This window comes from Mus musculus, chromosome 2 (assembly GCF_000001635.26).
Source record: "Mus musculus strain C57BL/6J chromosome 2, GRCm38.p6 C57BL/6J".
Classification (NCBI taxonomy): Eukaryota; Metazoa; Chordata; class Mammalia; order Rodentia; family Muridae; genus Mus; species Mus musculus.
The window spans coordinates 110,009,311-110,029,423 of record NC_000068.7 but is presented as its reverse complement, the minus strand read 5'-3'; the positions used below and the strand labels follow the sequence as shown (position 1 = coordinate 110,029,423).

Here is a 20,113-nt window from a genome sequence, read left to right as displayed (position 1 = left end):
CACACACACACCTGTAGTAACAATCACTCTAAAAAGAGACCATTGAGAATCTAGATGGGAAGCTAAAGAATTACTAAAACTGTAAATAAAATACAAATAACCTGGGGAGTCCAGTGTGCTGGCTTTTATGATATTGATATTCAAAAATAATAACATTTAAATTTTTAAAGTGGGTAATTTTAACAAACTAATATAACTCTAACAGAAATATCTGAAATGAATATGTCTGTTGATAGAATCAAACACTAATGAATGAGGCTAATCTTTTTAATGATCCAACTTACCAAATAATTTTTAATCCTACTAACAGAAATCAAGGCCACTCACCATCATCAGAACGCAGCACTCCCACCCCACCTAGTCCTGGGCACCCCAACACAACCGAAAAGCTAGACCCGGATTTAAAATCATATCTCATGATGATGGTAGAGGACATCAAGAAAGACTTTAATAACTCACTTAAAGAAATACAGGAGAACACAGCTAAACAGGTAGAAGACCTTAAAGAAGAAACAAAAAATCCCTTAAAGAATTGCAGGAAAACATGACCAAACAGGTGATGGAATTGAATAAAACCATCCAAGACATAAAAAGGGAAGTAGACACAATAAAGAAAACCCAAAGTGAGGCAACGCTGGAGATAGAAACCCTAGGAAAGAAATCTGGAACCATAGATGCGAGCATCAGAAACAGAATACAAGAGATGGAAGAGAGAATCTCAGGTGCAGAAGATTCCATAGAGAACATCAGCACAACAATCAAAGAAAATTCAAAACACAAAAAGATCCTAACTCAAAACATCCAGGAAATCCAGGACACAATGAGAAGACCAAACCTACGGATAATAGGAGTTGATGAGAATGAAGATTTTCAACTTAAAGGGCCAGCTAATATCTTCAACAAAATTATAGAACAAAACTTCCCAAACCTAAAGAATGACATGCCCATGAACATACAAGAAGCCTACAGAACTCCAAATAGACTGGACCAGAAAAGAAATTCCTCCTGACACATAATAATCAGAACAACAAATGCACTAAATAAAGATAGAATATTAAAAGCAGTAAGGGAGAAAGGTCAAGTAACATATAAAGGCAGGCCTATCAGAATTACACCAGACTTTTCACCAGGACTATGAAAGCCAGAAGAGCCTGGACAGCTGTTATACAGACACTAAGAGAACACAAATGCCAGCCCAGGCTACTATACCCAGCCAAACTCTCAATTACCATAGATGGAGAAACCAAAGTATTCCACGACAAAAACAAATTCACACAATATCTTTCCACGAATCCAGCCCTTCAAAGGATAATAACAGAAAAGAAGCAATACAAGGACGGAAATCACGCCCTAGAACAAACAAGAAAGTAATCCCTCAACAAACCAAAAAGAAGACAGCCACAAGAACAGAATGCCAACTCTAACAACAAAAATAAAAGGAAGCAACAATTACTTTTCCTTAATATCTCTTAATATTAATGGACTCAATTCCCCAATAAAAAGACATAGACTAACAGACTGGCTACACAAACAGGACCCAACATTCTGCTGCTTACAGGAAACCCATCTCAGGGAAAAAGACAGACACTACCTCAGAGTGAAAGGCTGGAAAACAATTTTCCAAGCAAATGGTCTGAAGAAACAAGCTGGAGTAGCCATTCTAATATCGAATAAAATCGACGTCCAATCCAAAGTTATCAAAAAAGACATGGAGGGACACTTCATACTCATCAAAGGTAAAATCCTCCAAGAGGAACTCTCAATTCTGAATATCTATGCTCCAAATGCAAGGGCAGCCACATTCATTAAAGACACTTTAGTAAAGCTCAAAGCACACATTGCATCTCACACAATAATAGTGGGAGACTTCAACACACCACTTTCATCAAGGGACAGATTGTGGAAACAGAAACTAAACAGGGACACAGTGAAACTAACAGAAGTTATGAAACAAATGTACTTAACAATATCTACACAACATTTTATCCTAAAACAAAAGGATATACTTTCTTCTCAGCACCTCATGGGACCTTCTCCAAAATTGACCATATAATGGGGCACAAAACAGGCCTCAACAGATACAAAAATATTGAAATTGTCGCATGCATCCTATCAGACCACCATGGACTAAGGCTGATCTTCAATAACAAAATAAATAATGGAAAGCCAACATTCATGTGGAAACTGAATAACACTTCTCAATGATAACTTGGTCAAGGAAGGAATAAAGAAAGAAATTAAAGACTTTTTAGAGTTTAATAAAATGAAGCCACAACATACCCAAACCGATGGGATACAATGAAAGCTTTTCTAAGAGGGAAACTCATAGCTCTGAGTGCCTCCAAAAAGAAACTAGATAGAGCACACACTAGCAGCTTGACAACACATCTAAAAGCTCTAGAAAAAAAGGAAGAAAATTCACCCAAGGAAGAGTAGTCGGCAGGAAATAATGAAACTCAGGGGAGAAATCAACCAAGTGGAAACAAGAAGAACTATTCAAAGAATTAACCAAACGAGGAGTTGGTTCTTTGAGAAAATCAACAAGATAGATAAACCCTTAGCTAGACCCACTAGAGGGCACAGGGAGAGCATCCTAACTAACAAAATCAGAAATGAAAAGGGAGACATAACAACAAACCCTGAAAAAATCCAAAACACCATCAGATCCTTCTACAAAAGGCTATACTCAACAAAACTGGAAAACCTGGATGAAATGGACAAATTTCTAGACAGATACAAGGTACCAAAGTTAAATCAGGATCAAGTTAACGATCTAAACAGTCCCATATCACCTAAAGAAATAGAAGCAGTCATTAATAGTCTCCCAGCCAAAAAAATCCCAGGACCAGATGGGTTTAGTGCAGAGTTCTATCAGACCTTCAAAGAAGATCTAATTCCAGTTCTGCACAAACTATTCCCCAAAATAGAAGTAGAAGGTACTCTACCCAACTCATTCTATGAAGCCACAATTACTCTGATACCTAAACCACAGAAAGATCCAACAAAGATAGAGAACTTCAGACCAATTTCCCTTATTAATATCGATACAAAAATAATAAAATTCTCGCTAAGAGAATCCAAGAACACATTAAAGCAATCATCCATCCTGACCAAGTAGGTTTTATTCCAGGGTAGCAGGGATGGTTTAATATACGAAAATCCATCAATGTAATCCATTATATAAACAAACTCAAAGACAAAAACCACATGATCATCTCGTTAGATGCGGAAAACGCATTCGACAAGATCCAGCACCCATTCATGAAAAAGTTCTAGAAAGATCAGGAATTCAAGGCCCATACCTAAACATGATAAAAGCAATCTACAGCAAACCAGTAGCCAACATCAAAGTAAATGGAGAGAAGCTGGAAGCAATCCCACTAAAATCAGGGACTAGACAAGGCTGCCCACTTTCTCCCTACGTATTCAACACAGTACTTGAAGTCCTAGCCAGAGCAATTAGACAACAAAAGGAGATCAAGGGGATACAAATTGGAAAAGGTGAAGTCAAAATATCACTTTTTGCAGATGATTTGATAGTATATATAAGTGACCCTAAAAATTCCACCAGAGAACTCCTAAACCTGATAAACAGCTTCAGTGAAGTAGCTGGATATAAAATTAACTCAAACAAGTCAATGGCCTTTCTCTACACAAAGAATAAACAGGCTGAACAAGATATTAGGGAAACAACACCCTTCTCAATAGTCACAAATACTATAAAATATCTTGGCGTGACTCTAACTAAGGAAGTAAAAGATCTGTATAATAAAAACTTCAAGTCTCTGAAGAAAGAAATCAAAGATGATTTCAGAAGATGGAAAGATCTCCCATGCTCATGGATTGGCAGAATCAACATTGTAAAAATGGCTATCTTGCCAAAAGCAATCTACAGACTCAATGCAATCCCCATCAAAATTCGAACTCAATTCTTCAATGAATTAGAAAGAACAATCTGCAAATTCATCTGGAATAACAAAAAACCTAGGATAGGAAAAACTCTTCTCAAGGATAAAAGAACCTCTGGTGGAATCACCATGCCTGACCTAAAGCTGTACTACAGAGCAATTGTGATAAAAAATGCATGGTACTGGTATAGTGACAGACAAGTAGACCAATGGAATAGAATTGAAGACCCAGAAATGAACCCAAACACCTATGGTCACTTGATCTTCGACAAGGGAGCTAAAACCATCCAGTGGAAGAAAGACAGCATTTTCAACAAATGGTGCTGGCACAACTGGTGGTTATCATGTAGAAGAATGCGAATCGATCCATTCCTATCTCCTTGTACTAAGGTCAAATCTAAGTGGATCAAGGAACTCCACATAAAACCAGAGACACTGAAACTTATAGAGGAGAAAGTGGGAAAAGCCTCAAAGATATGGGCACAGGGGAAAAAATTCCTGAATAGAACACCAATGGCTGGTGCTGTAAGATAGAGAATTGACAAATGGGACCTCATGAAACTGCAAAGCTTCTACAAGGCAGAAGACACCGTCAATAAGACAAAAAGGCCACGAACAGATTGGGAAAGGATCTTTACCTATCCTAAATCAGATAGGGGACTAATATCCAATATATATAAAGAACTCAAAAAGATGGGCTCCAGAAAATCAAAACCCCATTAGAAAATGGGGCTCAGAGCTAAACAAAGAATTCTCACCTGAGGAATACCAAATGGCTGAAAAACACCTGAAAATGTTCAACATCCTTAATTATCAGGGAAATGCAAATCAAAACAACCCTGAGATTCCATCTCACACCAGTCAGAATGGCTAAGATCAAAAATTCAGGTGACAGCAGATGCTGGCGAGGATGTGGAGAAAGAGGAACACTCCTCCATTGTTGGCGGGATTGCAGGCTTGTACAACCACTCTGGAAATAAGTCTTGAGGTTCCTCAGAAAATTGGACATAGTACTACCGGAGGATCCCGCAATACCTCTCCTGGGCATATATCCAGAAGATGTCCCAACCGGTAAGAAGGACACATGCTCCACTATGTTCATAGCATCCTTATTTATAATAGCCAGAAGCTGGAAAGAACCCAGATGCCCCTCAACAGAGGAATGGATACAGAAAATGTGGTACATCTACACAATGGAGTACTACTCAGCTATTAAAAAGAATGAATTTATGAAATTCCTAGCCAAATGGATGGACCTGGAGGGCATCATCCTGAGTGAGGTAACCCAATCACAAAAGAACTCAAATGATATGTACTCACTGATAAGTGGATATTAGCCCAGAAACTTAGTATACCCGAGATATAAGATACAATTTGCAAAACACATGAAACTGAAGAATGAAGACCAAAGTGTGGACACTTTGCCCCTTCTTAGAATTGGAAACAATCACCCATGGAAGGAGTTACAAAGTTTGGAGCTGAGACAAAAGGATGGACCATCTAGAGACTGCCATATCTAGGGATACATCCCATAATTAGCCTCCAAACGATGACACCATTGCATACACTAGCAAGCGTTTGCTGAAAGAACCCTGATATAGCTGTCTCTTGTGAGACTAGGCCGGGGCCTAGCAAACACATAAGTGGATGCTCACAGTCATCTATTGGATGGATCACAGGGCCCCCAATGGAGGAGCTAGAGAAAGTATCCAAGGAGCTAAAGGGATCTGCAACCGTATAGGTGGAACAACATTATGAACTAACCAGTACCCCGGAGCTCTTGACTCTAGCTGCAAATGTATCAAAAGATGGCCTAGTCAGCCATCACTGGAAAGAGAGGCCCATTGGACACGCAAACTTTATATGCCCCGGTACAGGGGAACGCCAGGGCCAAAAAGTGGGAATGGGTGGGTAGGGGAGTGGGGGGGGGGCATGGGGGACTTTTGGGATAGCATTGGAAATGTAATTGAGGAAAATACATAATAAAAAAATATTAAAGAAAAAAGAGCAGACTTGTTACTATGCACAAGTATTTCCATTGATTGCTTTGATTTTAGCTGTGCAGGATGACCTTGAACTTCTGACCCTTCCAACTCTACCTCCAAATGCAAATGCAGTGGAGACAGGCATGGGCCATCACACCTGTCAGGGTTCTGTGCTGCCACAGCTTCATGAATGCTAGGTGAGCATTCTACCAACTAAGCTGCATCTTCAGCCCTGAACACATATTTTTAATATATTGAGTATAAGTCAATAGGGAATGTTTGTCTAGCAAGTAGAGGGTCTGAGGTTTGATTCCCAGTACTGAGGGGCAGGGGGGCGGGGTGGCTAGGCTAATAAGGTAAGATAAGACTCTTGTCTGGGTCTCAAAATACAAGTTAATATTCAAAAGAAATAAAAAAGCATTAAGAAGACCATAAAGGCAATGATACAAATAATACCAATAAAACCAAAATCAGTCATTTTCATACTTTGTTTCATTTATCTTTATAAAACTCCTGTGACTAGTACAATTTCAACTCTCTTATAGAGATGGAGAAATTGAAGTACAAAAGTTTAAATCACTTAGCAATGCTAACCATCGAGTGAAAAGGCTGTAACTGGGGCTCTTACTAAGCCTCCTACTAGCAAGCATAGGCCTTTCTAAAGTCCTGTTGACAAGGAGGGGCTTCCCTCCCAGTGTACTTTCCCAGGGACTGACTTACATGCTAGGATACGGAGTAGTGTGTAAAAGGAAACAACTGAATGGAATGTACCCATAACTACTGGAGTTAGGCCAAGTCTCCTGACTTGTGACTTTCAACCTAGCAAAAAAGTCAATACAAAAATTAGCTTTAAAACTGATAAGGAAAATTTATTCTAATACTATAAAGGTTTTGGTTTCTATAATTTTTATGTTAACATGGCTACTAACAGATGAAAATAAACTCTCCACACAGTGAACAAATTTTGATACATATTTAATACATTCTATATATAATATCAGGAAGCCACTTTAAAATGATATTTAAAAGTATTTAGTTAGGATTGGGGGTGTAACGCAAAGGTGAGAGCCTTGCCTAGCATGTTCAATTCTCAGAACAAAAATGTTTTCAGACAGGCAGTGATGGCACACGCATTTAATCCCTGCACTTGGGAGACAGAGGCAGGCGGATTTCTGAGTTCAAGGCCAGCCTGGTCTACAGAGTGAGTTCCAGGACAGCCAGGGCTACACAGAGAAACCCTGTCTCGAAAAACAAACAAAACAAACAAAAACATGTTTTCAATGATATGGAAATATATTAATATCTCACAGGAGAAAATGCAGGTTATAAGAGTTGGATTCTATTTCCTTCACAAGAGTCCCCTTTAGTATTCTGTGGCTACATTTGAATATGACGACTAAAATAGAACGGTTGGCTGGGGATGGCTGTGCACAACCTTGATTCCAGCACTGAGGAAGCAGAGACAGGTGGATCTCTGTGGGCCCAGGGGTCAATGAAGAGACACTGTTTAGTTTACCTCCAGAAATTTCTGTTGTAGCCGGCCTCGCTCTTCTTTCTCCTTGCCAACAAACCACATCTCCCATGGCGTCAGACTGCCGTGCTGTAACAGCACCAGCTTCTCTTGTTTGTCTTGCGACTCAACTTCACAGCTACGAGAAAGAGAATGGGAGCACTTACTACCGAGAACTCTTCCCACTGGGAAACCTGCAGCTGTACAATGAAAGCAACAATGTAATACTTCTAACAGTCTCCTTTCTACAAATCCATCTGAATGACTTCACCCATCAAACTGCCTTTGTAAGAATCCGTGGGAGCATCCCAAACCCCATGCATCTGCCTCAACTTCAGCATTGATGATTCTTTTTTATTCTGAAAAATCCTACTTGAACAGTTAATTACTACTTGTAATCAAACCCAGACCTTTTTTCCTTCCTTAACAGTAGTATATCAGAAAAAATGTGTATACATACGGAGCAAATACAAAGCAAAAACATGTTAACAATCAGGGATTCTGGGTGAAGGAGGAATCAGATATTTGTTGAGATTCTCTTTCAATTTTTTTGTAAGTTTGAAATTGTTATAAAATTTAAAGTTGCAAAGAAAATGATACTTGTCTATTACTATGGCTTTGTTTTGTTGTCTTTTATTTTTCATGCTGGGAATTGAAACCAGGGACTGGAACAAACTAAGTATCATGGTTGATTCCCTTTCCAGTTTCCTAGTGAATCTACAACTCTTCAGGCTATCGGTCTCCTGTCAGTCTCCATTCCCACCATGTGTCTTCTGTAACTCTCCTGGGCAGGGAAATCTAAGAGCAGACAGAGCACCTTGTCTAATGCATAATGCTCACAAAAAAGCTTAATGACCTGGCCCCATGGAAAAGACTGCTCAGGGTCCAAAGCAGAATGCATCTGTCTGTCTGTGCACGTATGTACGTGAGTACAGTGCCAACAGAGGCCAGAAGAGTGTGTTAGTTAGATGCCCTGAAGCTGGGTTAAGGCAGTTGTGAACATCAGATGTAGATGCTGGGTACTCAAATCATGTCCTCCATAACAGCAGTGTGTGTTCTTAACCACTGAGCCATCTCTACAGCCTCCTCTAAAAACAAACACAAAAAACTATGATGATGATAAATCCAATGTTTATCTTAGATAGCATTCTTCATCTCCCTCACTCCTAAAACCTGGTTTATCATAGACCTTAGTTCTATGTGCTTATACTGTTCCTTCTAGCAAACAATGGCCTCATCAACTGTGTTATGTAATTTTCTCTACTTCATAGATTAAGTTTACTCATTTTCCTGCTATTATTCATTTCTTCACACCATTGTAGAATCTGTACTCTGGAAGGAGAGAGACACTGCTGATATAGTATTTATATACTTCCTTCTTTCTCAGTCTTGCAGAATGACCTTATCTTGTTCTACATGAAATCTCATTACTTCTTCTTGGTCCCACATCAGCAATATAGCTCAGACCTTTATCGTGGGTTCCAGACTTCTTTCCAACCATCCAGCTATTAAAGTTAGTACAAAATAAATCCAATCATTTAAGCACCATCCCAGCCTCCCAATAAAAGTGCATTTCTCTTTCAATCCTTAGTGAAGAGTACCTACACCTAACCAGTCACCAAAACCAGAGACTTCCATTTTCAACTCCGCGTGATCCCACATTTTACATACAAATAGCCACATGTAGTAACATATCTATAGCCTTCTGGTTGTTTTCAAGCCATTCTCTTCTCCAACCTTACAATAAATGGTCTTTTCCCTTTCTTTCAAACCACTCTTAACAGCTGTATGCAGGTTCACCCCTTAAATGAATCCTTGTATCACCTCAAACATTCCTCAGTGAGGCGTTTACCTTCAGCATAAAATCCACACTCCTGAGTTGGTGCCTCCTTTAGCAAACTGATCAGACTTCATGTGTCTGGCTTGGTGAACTGCAGGTTGATGAATGTGTCATGCCTCCATGCTGTCTATAGCTTTGCCCTAAAAGTAAAACTCCTGTCCTCAGTCTCCACAAAACCTGATAAATCTGCATCATTTGTTTCAGATGTAGTCTTAACGAGTCCTTTGAGTAAGGACTGATGTGTGAAAGCAGGCTAAAACTAGGTCCTATCAGCTTACTCAGGCTTTGAATGAGAACCAAGTAGCCCTAGTTCCTCCCTGGCAGGCTCCCTACTGGTTACGGTTTTGGCTCCTGGAAGCTAATGCAAGTCTCAGTGGCTGAGCTGTAGTCTGCTGGCCTTTATTCATCGCGCTGCTAAACTAGGACATACTGTTTGGGTCTTTTGAATATTGACTAGAAGGTATTCACCAAAGCCTTCAAATTTACTTTTAAAATATGTTAAATCCACACTGTCCTAAAAGTGCTTATGAAAAGACTCCTAAAATTCTAGTTCAAAATTCCACCAGGCTAACCAGGGAAGGCCTATTTCTTGCTGCTATTGGCAGTCTGAAAAAGCAGCTTGCTCTCTGTGACTTCCACCCTCACCGACGTGAACTTTCACCTGTCATCCTTACAAAAATGTCCTCCCATGTGAGTGACCTCCTATTTGATTCACTAATTCTTAAATGAGTGCCTTAGACTGAATGGGAGCTATCTTGCTACTTATATAAAAAGCACGGCCTTGCCAGCTGGAATTTCTTAAATCTTCTGTACTATGCCTGACACAGCCTGGCAATCAGAAACTTGTAAATGCTTCCTGAGGCTGCCATAAGGAATATATCCTAAAATGAAGCTGTCTTAGAAAAATTCCTACAGAGACAGGCCCTTTGTTCCAGTTTCCATAGTAAAAAGTATATAATATAAAGAAATGTAAGCCCTAAAGAGATACCTGAGTACTAAGCCCCGGGCTGCCTGTACTAGCTCTACGCCTTTGAGGCAGGCCTTAAAAAAAGATTCTTCGCATCCCCACCTTTTAAAAGGTTTATCTTTATTTATGAGTATATACGCACTGGGTATGAGTTTATGTGCACCAAGTGCAAGCATACAGATGTCAGTAGGAGACAGTGTCAGATTTTCTGGAACTAGAGTTACTGGTGGTTGTGAACCACCCGATGATGAAGGTCCTTGGACTCGAACCTGGGTCCTTTCCAAGAGCAGTTAGCCCTCTTAAGCACTGAGCTCTCTCTAGCCTAAGTAGACTTTCTATATGTATTCTAATATAGTTTTCTTTGTGAAATGATTTGGGCTTTTCTTTCTTGATAATAGAAGTCTTGTATATCTTGTTTATCTCTACCTACACTAATATGTGGCAAAATAGTAAATGTTTGCTGAATGAGTCAACGTAAATAAACATTAAGATGGCATTATTAACTAACCCCCTTGATGAACACTCACTATTCCATTAAATGTTCTCTCTCAGATCAGTTAACCTGTCTCTGCAGAGTATGCATGCACCCTTTGGGCATCTGTACCCAGCTCTTTATATTTAAAGCACCTACTTCCTACAACCCAGCACCAGCTACACATTTTGATGCTAAGTTTATGGGTAAGAGCTCTGGAGTCGACAACCTGGTTTTTGAGGCTTTTAAAGGCTCCTAGCAGCAAGTTTTGTGTGCTTGCGACTGTGTACAGTAAGTTTCTATGGAAACTGAGACAGCAATCGTCTATCTCAGGAAAAAGGAACTAGGAATCATGGGAGATCAGTGACCATTTGTAAGAATTTACCCAGCACCCTAGGATGCAAGTGCTGCACAGCCTTTGAGCTGGAAAACAGGAGGTTATGCGGCTCGGGGTAACAACAAAGCCTTCTGAATGCCATCTCTAAGGAGTCTTGACAAGTGCTGGGAGGGCCGAACCTTGAGTTTACCTGGAGCGCTGCTGGAACTCTATTCCTTCCAAGCTCTCCACCTTGCTCTCGGACTCACGGGCATCTTCGTCCAGGGCCTCTTCATCCTCCCCCTCACTGTCGTCCGCGCCAAACGGAAAGCTCTGGTGGCCAAGGGGAGACAACAGGGACAGGGTGGAGTTGCTGCAGCTCAGAGACGGCGGCGACAAGCACTCGGTCAGCGCCACATCCTCCAGCCCTGGATCCCCGGAATCCACTAAGAGGTCGACGACAAAACTCGAGGAGGGCCGGAAGCCCGGCTTGCAGCGGGCGAGGTAACGGGTGCACGGAGCCGGAGAGGCAGCCCGCCACGGCCCAGCGGCCCGCATCAGGCCCGCCAAGTTCAAACGGCCCGAGCAAGGCCGAAGGCGCGTTCTCCCAGCAGGCTCCGCGCGCGCCGTCCGACCAATCAGCGCCAGCTTTAGGCCGTGTTGTCATAGCGACGCTTGTAGCCCGCAAGGGGCTTTGTCTGGGCTGGAAGAGCTTGGCTTCCTCAGTCCAGGTAGGAAGGTTCCTGACTGACAGCTTCAGCTTGGCGTCTCCCCGAGTCGTCCGCCCATTCCTGATGCTGTCCCGAGTACTGTGTTTGCTGTGGTGTTGAAGGCCATTTGGTGCACGACACTTATCAGTGTCACTAAAGCGGATCCTTTAAAAGGAAAAGGCAGAAGCCTGAAGCCATGGTTATTCCCCCTTCCTCATAAAAGCTCAGGATCACTAAAAAAAAAAAAAAATCTAGCACTCGTGATTGAATTTTTTAGTTCATTTATGTTGTTGTTTTTTTTGTTTTTGTTTGTCTAAGGGAGAGAACTTTATCCTCTGTGGGCATAGTTTCTCACTGTATGGGCAGCATCTGTCAACATAATCAGTTCCCCGACCCCCAGTCGCCAAGGCAGGGTTTCTCTGTATAGCCCTGGCTGTCCTGGAACTCACTATGTAGACCAGGCTTACCTCAAACTTAGAAATCCGCCTGCCTCTGCCTCCCAAGTGCTGGGATTAAAGGCATGAGCCACCGCTGCCCTGCAACACAATCGGTTTTATCAGGTTGTGTTAACTTTCTAGTCTTCCAAAGCATTTGTGTCCACTCTCCAGCGTGTCCATACCAGAGCAGCAAATCATGAGCCAACCTTAAAATCCATCGTTCTTTTTAAAATGAAATTTTGAACTGTGATGCAATAGGCATTTTTCTAGGACTTCTTGGCACTCTCCTTTTAGGGGCCGAGGATCTAACTGAAGCCGGCAAGGAAAAGATGGCAGATACTGAAAGTGAGCTGCTTATTCATGCTCACAAAACTGCATACAAAAACGCAGCTTTTGGCTAATGTACATTACATTAGTGTAAGAATCACAAGTGAAATGAGAGTATCTGTAGAATTTTCATAGCGCAGTTAGATATGTTAGAAATACTAGCAACCAAAAGCGAAGCAAAGTGACTATAAATGACATGCTAGCACTATTTTGTTCTTTTTTTTTTCCAGTAAAAACAATGGCATTGGAAGAAAACTGTACGATGAACTAAGAAACGTGATTTAGTAGGCTTATGGTTGTGACTTACTCCAGTTATTCAGTATTGGCATATCTGGTTAAGATATTTTGTCAGAAAACACCCTTGGTGTCAGTAACTCAGAGACATTGGACTACCTTATACCTTCAAAAAGACAGGAACTTGAAAAATGATCCTCCATTCCCCCAAAAAATAACCTAAAGGTTTTGGGGAAGGGAATGGAGCTGGCTTTGAACCAGTAGTTTTCCTCTTAATATTCTTACATAGGCTATTTAACTGCAATGATCTTAATTTAATCCTCCCCAAAATAATCTACCCTGCTATCATAGTCATTCATTAATCCTCAGCTCCACTCAGGACCTGACATATCTTGAACTCTGTCACTATCCCACATTGAGTTCCCCATCATAAACCTCTCAGTGTAGGAATGTTAAATCATATAGTTTCCTAACCCTCTTCATGTTTTATTAAAGTGTTCTTGATACTCTAGGATCAGTGTGTTCACCAAGAGCATTAAGCCTTAAAGGCTACAAGGCAGTTAAATGGCCTGCTGTGGCTGTTTGAATGTGGTCTGTTTTTACAGTACTATTCATTACTTGGACTGAGACAATAGTCAAGATGGATAGGATTATACAAATGTATACATTAACTCTCCCCTTAAGTTACAGGGTGTGGACCTAACAGTATCCTCTTAATACTCATTTTCAATCTAATAATATGAGGGTTTTTTTTTAATTGGCGTGGAAAATCCCTGCAAGAGTGACTTTTGCTTAAAAAATATTTAACTATATTACAAAACTAATTCCTTTGCCAGTAATCCTTATGGCAATTTTATGACATGGGTTCAAAAATGTCTTCCTGCACATACTTAAGTATTAACATATGAAATATGTCTCAGCTTGCGTCAAAATAACGCAAGAGGCAGAAGGACTGAAGGGGCTTAGTGAATGTGGTGAAGATGAAAGGCTCATTGTGTGCCGTGGACACTTGTGAAAGGTGTAAGTGAGGTAATTACACCGTGCTTTTTGCTATAAAAGTTTCCAACATTCCAAGTTTAACATAAACTCACTACTCTCTCCAGAGCTAAGATGAATGGACTAAGCGGTGGGTTGGGAATGATTCCGTCAGTAAACTGCCTACCTCGAAGCATGAGCAGCCGAGTTCCATTTCCAGCACCTACATAAAATTGCAGTGGGGTGGCACAAGCTCAGGCCAGTCATTCTAGCTAATCAGATGGTCTAGCCTAATCAGTGAGTTTCAGACTAATGAGAGAACCTGTCCCAAATGAGGCAGATAGGCTCCCTGAGGAGGACAAGTTGCCACCTGGCATGAGCACACCTCCATACACCCACTCTCATAAAATAATAAACACAGAGAATTAGCTTCTGGTTTGGTTCGTAAGTGTTTTAAGGATTTACTGAAATTTGCTGTGGTTTATCAATTGTCTTTTCATTTGAGAAATGAGGGTTTTCTTAAGCATCTAGGAAAGTCACTGCATGTAGTATCTTGCAGATTGTTAAATTCTTGCCTTCAGTAAAGATCTAGTGATTACTATTCTCTTAAATATCACAATTTGTTTTTTACTATATAGTTTAGATTTGGGATAAAACTTTACTTCTAAATTTCAGTATAGTGTCCTAGACTTTTATAGATAGCATGAAAATTGTGTTTTCCAGTGGTTATTTTCAACATTTCTTTTAATATTTGGTAGTTACAAATTTTAATTTGACTGTGTGATACTAAGTACACTCAGTAATGCATCGAGCTATAAAATAAGAAATACAAGATTGCTTTATAGAAACTCTTGTTTAAATATCAGACGTCTAGCACAGTTTACCACATACTTTACCTAATATTCTATTGTTGTTTTATTTGGGTTTTTGCTTTGTTTTGTTGGGTGTTTTTGAGACACAATCTCTCTGTAAAGCTCTAGCTGCTCTGAAACTTACTATGTAGACCAGGCTGGAGGTGAACTCAAGAGATCTACCTGTCTCTCCCTACCTCACAACTGCTGGGATTAAAGGAATGAACCACCATACCTGGCCTATTCTCTTTCTTTTCTTTTCTTCTTTCTTCCTCCCTTTCTTTTCTTTCTTTCTTTCTTTCTTTCTTTCTTTCTTTCTTTCTTCTTCCTCCCTTCCTTTCTTTCTCTTCCTTTCTTTCTTTTCTTTCTCTCTCTCTTTCTTTTTTTTTTAAAGATTTATTTATTTCATTTATATGAGTTCAATGCCACTGTCTTTATGTCTTCAAACACCAGAAGAGAGCATCAGATCTTATTACAGATGGTTGTGAGCCACCATATGGTTGCTGGGAATTGAACTCAGGACCTCTAGAAGAGCAAGCAGCCAGTGCTCTTAACCGATGAGCCATCTTTCCAGCCCCCAATCTATTTCTTAAAGGAAAAAAAAAAAACAAAAAAAAAAACAGTTTTCAATAACTTGAATTTTAGGAAGAAAGCCTTTAATTGGGATTTTCTTACCAAGTTATGATTTAATATTTATCAGATGTGTAAATATACAAACATTATATTTATGTTGTAAATAGATGACCTTACAAAATTACAAGCACAGTAAATAAATCCCTCCCACATTTTATACAAACTACGTGATTTTGATATACAAAGATTCTGTTTTTATTCCACTGACAATGTACAACCAAGACTATTTACAAGGCAAGGATAAAAAAAAAATCAAAACCAAGAACATGTATCTAAACCACAATTAACCATTGTGCTACTGGCAGCCACTAGAGTTTAGGAGGTAGCTTTAATTAAACAGTGAACAGAAGCCTCATTGCCCAACTCGTGTTCTAAAAATAATTTACACAAGATAAACTTCATCATATGCACAGTATGTACAGTTTAATCAAACTGCAATCTAGCTTAAGTTTTTGTTCAACCAGTATAACTAAGATGGCAGTGGGTTTGCTACTGACTTAGCACAGTGTTAAGTCTTCCACATCAGAAGCCTATAGGTAAGAGTCAAGTAAATTTAGAAAATGTAAAGACATAGGACAAGGTTTGACTCCCCCACTCCTAGTATGTGTCTCGTTGAACCACAGCACACCGCAGCTGAGCTACTGAATGGTTTTGTTGTTTTTTTAAATTACAGCATGCAAACAATGTATGGAAGTTCTCATACAACAGCTCACTAAAAAATCAATTTAAGTGCTTTGAGTCATTATTATCTTACAATTGCAAAAAAAAAAAAAAAAAAAAAAGACTCAAGTGTGCTTCCTGTATAATCAGAATGATAGATAACTTCAACAAATTTGGAAATGTCAGAGCAGCCAGTGACATTAGGACATTGCCAGTCCAGATGAGGACATTACTTAGAGCCATCAAATCCCTTGGATACTATGAAAAGCTCAGTGGTACTTACTACTCAGTCACCTCTACTTAAACCCACGTGGCAATCAGCCTTTTGCTGTGTCCCTGTGCTCTGTGCTGCGATTGTCAAACACTGAGAGGGGAATCACTGGGATTTCATCAGAGCAATGTGCAATGAACAAAAACAAATGTTCTGCTATTAAAAAAAAAAATCTAACAGCTGTTAACATCCTTCTCAAAACCATCTTCAGGTTTTAGATTTATAAATCATTTGAACAAAACCTTTCAATTTATGGACACAGAAAACATGTGAAGGTAATGCCTGTTTGAACTCTTCCTAGCTCTTGCTGGGAGATAGTCCCTTTTTTGGCCCTGAAGTAAGTCATCCTGAGATTAATGATGAATCATTAGGTAAAATTAGCAAGACATTTTCTTAGTTTTATAAATTCACATTTTCACTTAAAATATATTAACAGCTGTCCTTTATTTTGTGCTTAATTCAGAAATAATTTGAACTTTGCACCTGATGGATCAGAAAAGAAAAAAAAAAAACAACTAATTTTATATTGCTATGCCATACATCAAATCATTTTTAAGTCGCATTTATTTCCAATAGAGCATACACTGCTGGGGCATCACAATGTTTTTCAACAATTTATACTTTAGGCTCCCATTCTTCACAGACTTCTGACTTGAAAAATAAACTGCCACCTTCCTCCTCTTCTGCGTGACACCAGGAAGTGATTACACAAGTCCTTCCCAGATGAAAGGTCAAAAGACAGACAGCTCAAGGTATGAGCTGTGATTGGTTGATGGAGGAAAACAGTCGCGGACAGGAGTTCAGTCTCTGACTCTCGGTAGATTATAAGCATAGCGCACCAGAGGGAATCCGCGACTCTGGTAGAAGCAGGCTCGTCCACAGGCCTGCACCTGGTCAGAGCTGTCCGAGACAAAGGAATCCTCTTCATCTGCATAGTCAGAATGGGCCGACTGTGTGCCACAATCAGACCAGTAGGCCTCTGGCCTCTGGCAAGAGGCCACTGTCAATACAGGACAACTGTGCGATTTTATTAAGTGTTTGCACGATACTGGTTTTGTCAGAAGAAATGACTCACAGCAGTCACAGACAGTCAGGTTACCCTGCAAGTGGGAATACATGCCACAGTCGTAGTAGAAATCCTGTTCCCCACAACCGCCTTGGCTGCTGATGGAGACTGAGACTGATCCGTGTTTCCTGGTGACACGCCGCTTCAGGAGCTTCCAGTCGTCTTTAAACTTTGGGTTGAAGAAAACGTACAGGACTGGATTCAGGCAAGCAGGCAGCGGGAAGAATATCAGCGTAACAGACTTCATTATCTCGGGGCTGATGGAGATTGCCGTGATCAATGGTGCGAATGAGAAAAATGCAACAGGGCAGAAGAAGATGCAGTTTGTGAAGATGAGCCAAGCAACGTGCTTAATCATGCTAGACTGGGAGTTTTCTGACGGGTCTTCTTTCTCTAAGTTGCAGTAGAGTTTAGTGTAGATAATGGCCATCAATAAAAATGCTAGTGAGTTTAATAGCACTAGGGTCACAGTGAATCCTAATGATGGTGTCTCTCCTGTAGGAAATGGCAAGCACAAGGGTGATGCAGAATATTGCCCTCCGTGAAAAAGGGGGAAGCAGCCTGCTATTGCAGCACCCAGCAAAGCTACGAGGGCAGCCACCTGGAACTGTCGGAGGTGACTGCTTTTCCCATTTTTCATTACATCCTTTGCAAAAACGCTTCTTTCCACGGCTGCCAGGGTTAACAGGAATACGGCGCTCTCTGAGGAGAAGACTGCCAGAGACCCAGCTACCTTGCAGCCGCTGCCAGTTTCCCACCAAATGCCAAATTCAGCAAATCGGCCCCAGGACACAGCATCAAGAAAAGTAAGGATGCCAGTATAGATGCCCATGAGTAAGTTAGACACAGAAATCAAGCCTATGAAGAGCTTGGAGGCAGGCAGTGATGAACAAGACGCAAACACTGTTAAAATGACAAGCAGGTTGAAAAGCAAGGCGACCAGGAAAATGAACCACACTGTAAGGCGAATCATCCAGCTTCCCAGTAAATATTCACAGGGCTTAAAAGCACCTAGAAATGGAAAAGAAAGGGTACAATGAAACACATTTAGAGAACACTGAATATTATGGTCTGGTGATAAGCGTGCCACCTGCAAATTCAAAGATTGCTACTTCTAAGATATTTTAGTCACAAACTAGTTTATTTAAAAAATTAATTGCCCTAAATTTTAGAAATGAAATATTTGGTAGAGTCACATGGAGGTAACTGAAATAAAATTTCACTTTATATAAAATTAATACACAGAGCATAACTTGTGTATGTATGTGTATATATATATATATACACACACACACAATATTGGTATATAAAAGGTACTTGGTCCAAATACTGAAATCTGCAATCAGATTGTCTTGTATCTTACCGTTCTTCCTTTTAGACCTCTACAGATTCTATCCTCCCTTGTGGCTAAATTATGCCTCTTTCATAGTGATGTACAGCTTACACAGAATTACATGTTTAATGTATTTAAGCAGCTGCCAGATATATGGTTAAACTTCAGTAAATACTAATTCCCCTCTTTTGCTAGTCTCCAAATACTCTATAACTATATATGTATGTACACAAATTTTTGTAAGCATAATTGTATCCATTTTTCAAAAGCAACTGGAGGAAGCAGGTTAAGATAGGTACAGTTAATCTGGTCTTCAAAGAAACTGACATTTGAAAACCTTTAAATGATGTGACAAAGGTTACTTTCTAAGCTAGTATAGCCGCATACATAAATCACATGGATATTAACTATTTTTAACTAAGTTTGGTATAAAAAACATACACATATACACACATATATAAAACAAAACAAAACAAAACTGTATTTAGGCATTCAGTGAACTGAAATGTTTATCCTTTTTTTTTTTTTTTTTTTTTTTTGAGACAGGCTTTTCCTATGCCCTGGCTGTCCTGGAATTGCTATGTAAATCAAGCTAGACTTGAATTCACAGAGATCACCCTGCACCTTCCTTCTGCTTCCCAAAAGCTGGCATTAAAGGTATAAGCCACTTTTCTGGCTGAACTATTTGTCTTATTAATTTTCACATGCTAGTTATATTATAAATGATGAGTATTTTGTTGAAAATTTTAAAGTAAAAAAATGAAGCAGAAGAAAAACTGTATTGTAGATGACTAAAGGCATATTTTATTTTCCTCAGCAGTCATGAAAATTTATATATCCAACAAAGTATCTTATTTTTATACTGTGTTTTAACAATCACATGTCTACTTATTTATTTTGCAGTTAGGGGTATGCATGCATGTATAGGGGTCAGGGGCCCAATGCCACACTTGATTCCTTCCTTCCACCATGTATGTCCTGGGGACAGAACGCAGGATATCAGGCTTGGTAAGTGCCCTTGCCACCTGACATATTTCACCAGCTCCATCTTAAATCATATTCATCAACTCTATACAGTTTTTGATTTCCACATAGCATAAACTTTTGAAATTGTTTTGTAATATCCTTGGGAAGTTCTACAAGAAAGCACTTAATTGCTTTTAGTTCTGAGCCAGAACTCAGCCCTCTTTAAAAGAGGAACAGAGCTGGGAAGGTAACACACACATTTAATCTCAGCACTCTGGAGGCAGAGATGGATGATTTCTGAGTTGGAGGCCAGCCTGGTCTACAGAGTGAGTTCCAGATATATATATATATATAGTGAAAGCCTATCTCAAACAAAACACAACCCCCCAACACACACACACACACATACAAAGAAACAACACAAAGGAGAAGAAAGATCTTCTGGCATGAACAACTTCCTTTGGGAGCTGTTTCTCATATGGGTGGAGCCACTTTCTCTAACAATTAGACTGTCTTTGGAAGCCTATTAGCTTCCTTTAGAAGGCATTTGACTCTACAGAAGGATGGATTCTATACCAGACTGCTTCTGTCTTACCCTATCCACCAGTAAGTGTTTCTATAGCTCAGCTGGGGAGAAATCTTTTTTGGTGGA

The 20,113-nt window shown here is 39.9% G+C and overlaps 2 protein-coding genes across 11 annotated transcripts in view; both read right to left on the bottom strand.

Moving 5' to 3' along the window:
• Ccdc34 (coiled-coil domain containing 34) overlaps positions 1 to 11,925 on the bottom strand; it is a 158,164-nt gene extending 146,239 nt beyond the window's left edge. For 6 of the 10 annotated variants that reach the window (XR_003953707.1, XR_001783173.1, XR_003953708.1 and 3 more), the window contains exons 1-2: positions 11,210 to 11,925; positions 7,410 to 7,542 (exon numbers count right to left, since the gene is read on the bottom strand). Coding sequence is in view for 3 of the 10 variants with exons in the window: in XM_011239755.3 (XP_011238057.1) it covers positions 7,410 to 7,542; positions 11,210 to 11,556 (480 nt within the window). In the remaining 7 variants the exon portion in view is untranslated. The remainder of the gene's footprint in view (positions 1 to 7,409; positions 7,543 to 11,209) is intronic. The other 4 variants (NR_149736.1, NM_001355581.1, NM_001355582.1 and 1 more) reach the window with 1 other exon arrangement.
• A 3,241-nt stretch (positions 11,926 to 15,166) lies between these two features.
• Lgr4 (leucine-rich repeat-containing G protein-coupled receptor 4) overlaps positions 15,167 to 20,113 on the bottom strand; it is a 96,611-nt gene continuing 91,664 nt past the window's right edge. Inside the window, exon 18 of the mRNA NM_172671.2 lies at positions 15,167 to 18,173. Coding sequence (NP_766259.2) covers positions 16,897 to 18,173 — 1,277 coding nt within the window. The 3' untranslated portion in view covers positions 15,167 to 16,896. The remainder of the gene's footprint in view (positions 18,174 to 20,113) is intronic.